An 11,025-nucleotide genomic window follows, 5' to 3' on the forward strand; every position below is an offset into this window, starting at 1 on the left:
TCCTCCACATTTGAAACAAGACCAATAACAAGAGTTTTTCCCTATGAACTAATTGTTTTTGCCCCTTGTGTTACCCACTGAGCCCTAATGATGACTATTCTCTATTTGAACCCAAGTAGATCCGACTACTCTAATAGACTACTGCAGGTCCCAAAGCATATATAAGGGGAAATCAAAATCAAATAAAATCCGGGCTTTGGAGAACAAGCAACATAAAGGGAGAGAACCAACTGTATGAGAGAGAGAGAGAGAGAGAGAGAGAGAGAGAGAGAGAGAGAGAGAGAGAGAGAGAGAGAGAGAGAGAGGGGAGAGAGAGAGAGAGAGAGAGAGAAACACTTAAGGGTGGTAATGGTAGAAGAAGGGGAGCTAAAACAAAAGAAAGGAAAAAGGGGAAAGTGGCTGAGAAAATGAGAAACACAATTAATTATCGACGTGAAACAAAGGGAGTTGATGCAAAAAAAAGTAACAAAAAAGTAATAAAGATAAAATAAGGATGGAGAAAACAGGGTGGAAATAAGAGATCAAAATGAAGGGAACCTAGAGGAGAAATTAAGCATTAATTATACAAAAACACAAGATAAACAAAATCCAGGACTTTTCACAACAGGGGATCCTGAAGATTTTTGAAGAGGAAGCACAATATCAAAGGCAAAAATTAACGAGACAATTCTCAAAGATGCTGTCATTTAAGAAAGGGTGCGAGTTGTTCTCACAGAAAAAAGTTATCTGAAAAAAAGATAAAGGACATTGATAGTTTATATATATTATGTTTGATTCATGAATGCATACAAGTTTTTATTTGCCATAACCTTTACAAAATTGATAACTGCATAAGTATAATACCAGTTTAACAGTAAGTTCATCGAACAGAAATGTCCTTCACCTCTTCATTGGGTAATAATAATCTACCTCTGAGAAGAAAAGAAAACGGAAAACAGCAAGAATTAACAACAGAAGTTATCTCGAAATACTGAAAACAAAAAAATTAAATGGGTCTCCTTTTGGTTTCATGATGATTTTTAAAGGAACGGTTGACGTATATGTATCAGCTAAAAATAAAAAATAATACATATAATCCTGATGTGAGTTAAGAATACAGAAATGGAAACAAGTCCTAATATTAAAAACTTCATAATCAAAAATGAAGAATTAAATCTAAAACATCACCAAACATGGATTAGTTGCACTTGAAGGTTCCAATGTCGCTCACGAATAGCAGAGGCAAGTGACAATGACAATTCCCTAGCGCCTAGAGGCTGTCCATACATATGATCAGCGCCCAAAAACATCTCTGTCACCAATCAATCCTCCAAGTTTCCATCTAAGCTGTTAATAATTCAACAGGTAGACCTATAGGCTCCAAATCCCCTATTAGTTAACAAGGATGGTGAGGTTGTAGACACAACAAGAAACTTCAGATAGGGTGAGTCTCGAACCCGGTCGAGCAGATCCATAAGCAAGGACGTTTCCAATAGGATACCACATTATGTTGACAATTAAGACTCGTATCGTTAAACCAAGAGTTACTGACACTAAAATAGGCAGAGAAACGTTTTCGCGCAGCCATTCATATACTGAGGAATACACAGCCTACGGAAAGCAGTCAATAGGGAACACTCCTTCCGATAAGCCATGACACCACCCAAAACTGAGCCCAAATATAGCAAAGGGCCTAAAAGGTTTCCTTGTATGCTGTAAGACGTTTATAATATTACTTAAGGTACACATTTCAAGGTCAAACCTGGTGAAATTGGAAACTAGTAGGTATCTAAAACTTACATTAACCATATATAAATATATATATATATATATAAATATATATATACATACGGCAATTTCAAACTGCCAAAAGTTCAAATCTTTATCAGAGTGGGGTAGCATCCATGGCAACAAATCATCGATTCTTATAGCTGGTTTCTCCCCCAAATTATTCATCTCGAAGTCATCCAATGAAAATTCCAATATATATATATATATATATATATAAAGAGAGAGAGAGAGAGAGAGAGAGAGAGAGAGAGAGAGAGAGAGAGAGAGAAGAGAGTGGATAACTGAAAACTATCTCTTTCGTTGGGGATGGTAATCACAATGAACGAAATGTTATTAACAGTAATGGCAATATTAACACTTTCAACGCGATGTACTCCTACCCATGGTGGTGGTAGTGAAGACGTATGTATGTTTACTATATCAAACCCTACCACTACTCTCAACTGGTTTTAAGATGCTCATACTGATTTGCATAATTCCCAAGGGTTACAAAGACCCAGGAAGAGGGGAGGAGCAGCCAATCTCAACCCTGTTCACCAAAACACATACACACAACTCGCTCACACTCATACATGGAGAAATGCACATCTGGAGACGTAAAAGTCCGCTTGGGACCCGGAAGATCATGTTACGTTTGCCACACAAGACTCCAACGCTTCTGCAGTATCTGGGAACGTCCCCAATACGGTGCTCACGGAATCTACCAGTGCACACCTCATTGAACAATTTACGAAATTCAAGTACACACAAATCGTCAAGTTTATCTCATTAATTTTAAGAATTAAATTATGCTTCGTAGAAGCCTTTTGATAACAGACCGCACTCATGATAATAATCTAGCAATATCCACTGAATTTTAGCAACAGATTATTGTTACTTTCAAGACACACACACACATATATATATATATATATATACACAAGGCCATGCCGCAAACGTTATCACTTCGGCATCATAACTTTGGATAACGTTCAGAGAAAGATATTCTATACGAAAATCTTATTTTGTACCTTAGCTAAAAGCAATTTCTTCTACTTACAAACAGACACACACGTGTATATATATATATATATATATATATATATATATATATATATATATATATGTATGTATATATATATATATATATATATATATATATATATATATATATGTATATATATATATATATATATATAATATATAGAAATTTCTAGAAGTAGTAATAGTTATTTTCAGCTCTTTCCCATATTTCTAATATTTTACTTATAAACTTTTTTTTATTATAATAAAAATCATAATCTAACAATGAGAAATTACCCGTCCTTTAAACCCCCAATCTATCGTTATTATGAACATATTCCCTATAGATATTTCTTGACACTTATATGAATGCGAAATCATTCTTTCAGTCATGTGTTTATATAATCGCTCTTGTAAGACAGTACCTTTTGAACAGGAAAAAAATTCTTGTAAGTTACAGAATACTTTTACGACCAAGATAATACACTATAATTCTGAAAACATCTGATACAGCAATAAACAGCCCAGTGAAGTTTCAAACTGATAAAAAAAACAAAGTTTCTGCTTCAAATTAAACTTATTTGTGAGTTATAAATTATATCTGCTCTAAATTGAACTTTTTTATGAATTCTAAATTTCAACTGCTCTAAATAAAAATTCTTTATAAATTCTAAACTTTATCTGCTCTCAATCAAAATTCTTTATAAATTCTAAATTTTATCTGCTCTAAATAAAAATTCTTTATAAATTCTAAATTTTATCTGCTCTCAATAAAAATTCTTCATAAATTCTAAATTTTATCTGCTCTAAATTAAACTTCAGGAATTCTAAATTTTACCTGCTTTATATCACTTTTTTTTTATGAACTCTAAAATTGACCAGCTCTAAATTCAACTTCTTTATGAATTCTAAATTTGTCTCAATAAATCGACTTCGTCATCTAATATTTAAATTTGCAACTGTTTACTTTCTCATCTTTGTGTACATTTTTCATAAATTATATCGGTCACATGCATGCATGCTAAGGGAGCAAAATGTTTGAATTTACACGAAAAGTGGAGGTTTATCAGCGTTAGCGAATGGGTAACAACTGGTTTTACGAGAATGAAGGGTGTGTGGACAAAATAACTCGTTGCAATGAATTGATTTCCGATAGTGACAACGACGTACTAAATATAATGCAGCTTATAATTTCACTTGAAGTACGTGGTTTATATTTTGTTTGTAAGCCCTTCTATCAATTTAAAGTTGTGATATTTGAAAAAAAAAATCATAAACGGTCCAAAACTACAGGGTAGCCTAGTTAACTTTCAGAATGTTCTTGGAAGTGATTGATAACTCTATAAGGGAAATAAACGGTTGAGGACTGAAAAGACAAAATGTAGATCGGATTACAAGCTAGAGGAGGCTGTATGGCAGTTGACAGTTAGAATAAATAGGACCAGGGTATGAAAGATGCCTGGATGATAGGAAAGTTTCAAAAGAATGGGAAAAACGTCTTTTCCGTTAAATGGTGTAAGAGGGTAATTGAGGTGACTGGAAGAATCGTAAGAGCAATGATATTAGAAATACCAGGAAAATTTCCTATTAAGTTTTGACTGAAAAATTAAGAAACATCAGAAAGATAAGTAAAGATGGGACATTGTGTTCTTAGACCAAGGAGGTGCCTGGATCAAGAGTTTGTCATGAAAAAAAAAATGTGTATTAGTCTTAATGTAAAGCGGTTAAAACTCATTCAAGAAATGTGCATGGAAGGTGTCAAAGTTGTCGGAGAAGTTGTTGATCTCAATTGAAGTGTTTTTTTAAGACTAGAAGCACGTTAATGTAGTCTGGAAACGCACTGATTAGGCGTAAAAGTGCGTTAAAGACAATGGTGTTTTACGTCTCCAAGGTTATTTAATAGCTTCATGAATAGTGATGCAAAGAATTCAGAATAGAAAAAATAGATCTAGGTGTTCATATTTGGATAAAAATCGTAATTAATTAAATTTGGAAAAGTTGGTTGTTTGCAAATGATACATAGCTGATTGTAAATATTGCAGACAAACCATTTCAAGAGACTGAAAGTGCCAGTAAGATAAAGTTGAAAATATAAGTGAGTAACAGTAATATATGACAAAAGAAAATCAGGAACATGGAACAGTGAACGTTAACACGGATGGTGGGATAATAGAAGCGTTTAATTTGCACATTGCATGTATTTGAGAGTAGTTGTAACGGAGAACGGAAGGATGAAAGTTGAAAGTCACAGAAAAAAAAGTAAAGCGAGGAAGGTGACAGAACGTGTGCAAAAGATTTGAAATGTCTATGAAACACAAAGTGAAATCCATGAAAGGATTATTGAGCCAACGCTTCTGCAAGAATTTTAAGTTTAGATATTGTATGTGACTGGGAGAAAACTGGTGAAGCTATAGACACCGGCTACTTTCAAAGTATATACAGTTCTAGAAAAAATAAAATTGTGAAGTGTGGCGATACTTAAAAAGAGGAAAATAATGTTATAGGATAGTGCGTTCATAAGAATATTATAAAACAATTATAATTTTAGGAACTATGAGGACAGCTGTATATCCATACAACGGTTTTTGCTGTAAATTAAGTGTCATTGGAAAGGCACGACCTAAAGCGAAGGATAGGGAGGCGAGTTATGCTGGAGTAGGGTTTCAACATGCTGTTGATGCAGTATGTGTGAAAGTTTTGAAGAAGCTAATGGTGTTGAAGTTGCCTGTACTGTTTTATCTGAGGATCCATACTTCATCAGGCGTAACATTATGTAAAACATATATACAACAACAAAAAATGCAGTCGTTTCTAGTCCACTGCAACACAAAGGCCTCAAACAAGTGCTTATTCATGTCAGAGGTTTGGCCATTTCATCACCACGCTTGCCACTGCGGATTAGTGATGGTGGGAGACTTTAGTCTGAACGCTCATGGTATGGGTGACCCTGGCTATAATAGTACAGCTCTGCTGATCATGGAAATACGCAAACCCTTTCAGAGCGGTTGGGTATCCCCACTCAGAAAGGGTTATAATATATATATATATATATATATATATATAATTAATGGCATTTTCGCTTCTAGAAAGCTTGAGGTTTAGCAGAAAGGCGAAGGAAAGCAGATACTTAAGCATTTGGACAGTTTATTGGCTAAGCTTTCGGGAACAACATTTCCCATCATCGGAGCTAAAAAAGTGAATGTAAAACACAGGTCAATAGACATTACGTTAGTCAATGAAATTCTGTTAAAAAGGCAAGAATTGTAATAAATACATCGAAATGCTTAAAAAATGAAGTGGATGAAATATACTAAAAAATTATAAATTAAACCATATAAATAAAATTAAAAATTAAAACGTTAAAACATTAAATGAATGATATAGTAAAAGAGAAATATCGAAATCAGAACAAATACACACATATACATACATATACACACATAATATATATATATATATATATATATATATATATACGAATGAAGGAGGGCGTAAACAACGGAGCACGTCACACAAGCATTTGTTGGCCAAATATCAAGAAAAAATTGAAAGAGAATAAAGAAATAAAAGAAATTTCAGTACGTTTAAAAGACACGGAAACAGGACTCCTCCATCAGAGGACAACGCTTTCTACTGTGTAAAAACAAACAGGTTCGGCACAATATAACAGAAAAATTACTGGTTTCACGTACCCTTTTTTATTTAAATCCCCTGCACGAGTTCGCTCCTTCTCTATTTTCCTTCATAAGCATGAGTAAATAAGAATGACTAACAAAAAGGGAATTTAAAAGGAACAACAGAAAAACAAAATTAACTCATTTGCAGAATATAGTTTTCGATTCCAATGTGAGATAGAAATTTCTTTCAATTTGAACACGATATTATATTGATTTTCATTATGTGATTATATATATATATATATATATATATCAAGTGTTGGAGGGGAAATGGTGAATAAGGAAACATGGACACTAGTCCTTGAGAGAGAGAGAGAGAGAGAGAGAGAGAGAGAGAGACAATCAATATTCACTTGAGAGCAGCTGGGTCTAAATGACAAAACCGGTACCATAACGGAAGTTATTGCTTAATCCGTTACGAGGAGGAATAACGAACCGATTACCCACGGCGTGAACGAAGCATTAAAATGCATACAGATGATTCAAAAGGAATACGAAAAAGAACGTATAATGTATATTTCAAGAAAACTTATATCAATATTCATTAATGTATATACAATGAAAAATAAAAAAAAACGAGAGAAAATGAGTTATTGAGTCTAATGACAGGAAAATTCCATGGCTAAATCCGTTACTAAACAACCCTCTTTGAGAGAGGCACAAATTTAAATGCCTAACAGGTGACAGGAAGGGGAGTGTGTATAGCCTATAGGCATATATATATATATATATATATATATATATATATATATATATATATATATATATATATATATATATATATATATATATATAAACTACCTGAAACTTAGATCAGATAACTTACATGATTGATTTAAATGTAATAAATTTCCAATCAATTATTTCGATTAATTTATTTTGCTACAATTCAAACTTTTCACGACATCTGCAGACGCTGGTACTCAATTAAAGACATGTTTTCCCCACCATAAGACCGGAAACAACCCAAAGACCAAGTAAACGTGAAATAATAACAGCATCATTCAGACCACGACGTGCACCTTCGTTGATTACTGAAATCACGTTACCATAGAAGAAAATGGGTATGATTTTTTTTTTCTACGTAGACTACTCCCAAAATTATTTCTATTTTTTTTTATTCAGTAATTGCAGCAATCATAACAGAATCTTTATAAAGAAAAGTTCATAGGTCGTAATTTCTACAAACAAACTTTCGGCTCAAAACTACTCTTAACGTGACCTTTTGCACCGTGTTAAATGCCATTTTCTGTGGTGTCACCTGTTCATTTAGGGATCAAAGTTTACTCACAGTGAGCATTTGAGAATACTTTCTTTGTAACTAACCATAACCCTCCTACATCCTTTTTCCTCCTGACATAATTTTCTCGGTCATTTGCCTATTTTCTCTCTTCATCATTATCTATCATATTTAAATTACTTACAAATACCTGACAAGAATCGATATCCACAAACCGCGTTAACACTACTGCTCCATTGAGGTAATTTTTATTTACTCGTATATCCTTACTCTCATTCAAGTTGTGAACTTCAAACTTTATTCATTTCAGAAACGCATTTAAACACACTCATTTGTTTCTTCAGTTTAAATCCATAGTTTTTGTTCAGTGTTGTGCAATCTGTAAACAAAAGTCGTAATGATGTCTGCAGTAATTTATAATGAGTCATTAAAAGGATTTATGCAGTTGGGCGAATGTTGACTGGTTGTTTTAAAGGAGACTACGAGAAGGGGATGGTAAGTCGAAATTGTATGTATAGCATCAAAGATTATATTAGAAATAATAAAGACCTAATTCCTACTTTGATACTGAATGTATAATCAAACATTAATAATGATGCACAATATTTTTTCAGGAAATAATGAACTAAGTATAGTACTAAATTCATTCTACAGAATATTTTAAACTTGAAGTTTGTGAGCTAAAGCACAACATCAAATAACTAAAAGCACGACGTTTAAAGGCTCAAATCCAACATATTCTGGTTAATTAATGAGGGAGACAGTCATGTCATCGCCCCTTCATATCTTCCTCCCTTCTATCTTCTTGTCTTGCCTCTCTCGATTCGTACTCACAAGATCTCTCGGTCCTTTCCCAGAACAGGGGATGGTTCAGAAAAAAATTATTTCAGTCACTGATTGGGGGTATTCTTACAACACTATGGATCAAGTTACAAACTGACTTCCAATGATTAACCGTTAAGATTTTGGTAGATCCATAGATGATGTGGAGTAATGTGTTTCAGAACGCTTTAAATTATATATACATATATATATATATATATATATATAAAATACAAAACAACAAACTATAAAGCGCTATTAACTTCATACAAATAAAGAAATTACAAAACAGCCATAATGTTTCATACCCAATGTAAATATCATGAAATAAGTTCGAAATACCCCATCTTCACTATGTAAAAAAATAGAATAAACACGATATAGTATACTACCAACGCTACCATTCTCCCCACACCGTACCATGGTGGGGGATTGGATGAGATAGCATCAAAACCTCTACACAGAATCCTGATAACCAACACAAATGAAAAAGTCTCCATTCGGTAGATATTCGCACATTAAATAAATAACAATAAGAACTTTTCGTAAAAATATTAACACAATACAAAATTATCGCCATCGATTTTTATGAAATAGAAATTAAACGTGATCAAACTCAGCATTTCCTGTAGGCCTATATCCCTCATGCAGAAAATGTCAACCACAATCACCGAGCCATTAGTTCTATGGAGTAATTTAAGCCATATTCATAAAATCTAAAGTTTTAGATGACATGGATAAATGCTTCCACGTCTTGAAAAGGGAACATTAAAAACTATCCTTCTACACTGAAGTTTTGTCTACGAATGACGAAGAACAGCAAGACAAGACATCTATCTCAAAATTGGGGATCAGGTTAGCTACTTCCATCCAATAAGGCCTACGACGTTCTAGGCCTAATTGAGAGGCTTTTAGGCTAACTACTTTTTTTTCTGAACACAGGCGTTATAGGGAATAATGAAGAGGTAGTTTAGGGGATTTCTATATGAATTTGTTTTCCGATACTTGGGTCTCCATTTGCATATATTACATTAAAGGGATCGGATAAACAGCCCTTTACCTTTAAAAACGTCTAATATGTCGATAAAATATGTAATGCACGATACTTCCTCCAGTTATTTGTTATATTCATCGCTAGAGAGAGAGAGAGAGAGAGAGAGAGAGAGAGAGAGAGAGAGAGAGAGAGAGAGAGAGAGAGCGAGAGAGAGAGAGAGAGAGAGAGAGAGAGAGAGAGAGAGAGAGAGAGAGAGAGAGAGAGCATTTTACAGCTAAGGTAAACAACAGCATAGTATATTTACTGGGGACCTCAACTCGTACACCCACGGATACAGGTTGGTTATTTAAACTAAATGGAATAAATCAGTTGTGCTTTTGTAAATAAAATCCTGCAAACAAATAAGCACGTTACCTTGTGTGTTTTGGTGACTGCATTTAAGGCGTGCACGTCATGGGCATGGTGCCTTCCATGGTGTAAACAGAGGACACAGACAGGGACTCTGCAGGTGACACAGAACATAGAAACATGCTCCTGAGGGTGATGTCCACATCTCCCCTCCCTTTCCCGACGTCGTGCCCTTAGCAGTGCCCTTCCTTCGGCCACACTCACCAGCCAATGAGCAGCTAGAGGGCCGCGAGCGGGATGGCAAGAATCCCTACATGGGCCACAGTAAAAAACTAAACACTGATCGCAAAACACCTGGGCAGCTCTGGCCATTTCGGCCCCTTCGCATAACTGACAGGGTTCGGCCACTTGGTACCTCTCCAGGTGTTTGTCTACAACGGCAGCCAAGACTCGGAACCTCGTTAACCCTTGAGCCCCTGACTCGTCTGTAGGGGTGGCGACGCCACATTTTGGACAGGTTATAGTATAAACAGGCGGAGGAGGAGGGGGTTCGTTGCTGTTTCCTCCGCCTCCTCTATCCTCCGAAGCCCCAACCAAACTCGTAGGACGAGAACTGCACGACACGCCCGAGTCAGCGTCACTCAACACAGACAATTTGTCCACTTCTGAGGTCTCGTGTTCTTCGGCAGGAGGAACCACACTACCACCACTGCTGCTACCTTCCTCGTCAGTGCGTGAAGGAGGCGCTGCTGGTTTTTGAAGGGTGCCGGCACAAGCAAGACACAAGGCATGATGACACACTAATAATACCGGCACGTGGTAAAACCCACTACACTGACTACACCGTAACTCCTCTTCCATCTCTCGCACTCGTTCAGCTCGTACTAAATTGCATTTCGCTTCCCGACCGAAAGCCACCCGCCGTTGAGGGACGCGGGCTGCTGCCAGTTGTTTGCACTTCGAAATAGTTACATCTTTAATTTTGTTTTCATATACATCAATGATTTTTATAAATTTTATTCAACAAATATTTACTGATAGCAACAGTAATATTAATATTTTGTAAGAATTATAAAAAAAAAAAAATCTCGATAATTCTAAAAGTGGTTACCCAACGTTTTGCTTTACCAGAGAGATTACTCAGATGCCTTTACTTTGAAATTCAATATTCT

General features: G+C 35.1%; 1 protein-coding gene across 1 annotated transcript in view; it reads right to left on the reverse strand.

Moving 5' to 3' along the window:
* The window catches only part of Trim9 (E3 ubiquitin-protein ligase Trim9), a 397,099-nt gene extending 386,315 nt beyond the window's left edge, over positions 1 to 10,784 (reverse strand). Inside the window, exon 1 of the mRNA XM_068363563.1 lies at positions 9,920 to 10,784. Within this exon, the coding sequence (XP_068219664.1) occupies positions 9,920 to 10,714 (795 nt within the window). The 5' untranslated portion in view covers positions 10,715 to 10,784. The remainder of the gene's footprint in view (positions 1 to 9,919) is intronic.
* Between the last annotated feature and the right edge of the window lie 241 nt (positions 10,785 to 11,025).

This window comes from Palaemon carinicauda, chromosome 40 (assembly GCF_036898095.1).
Source record: "Palaemon carinicauda isolate YSFRI2023 chromosome 40, ASM3689809v2, whole genome shotgun sequence".
NCBI lineage: Eukaryota > Metazoa > Arthropoda > Malacostraca > Decapoda > Palaemonidae > Palaemon > Palaemon carinicauda.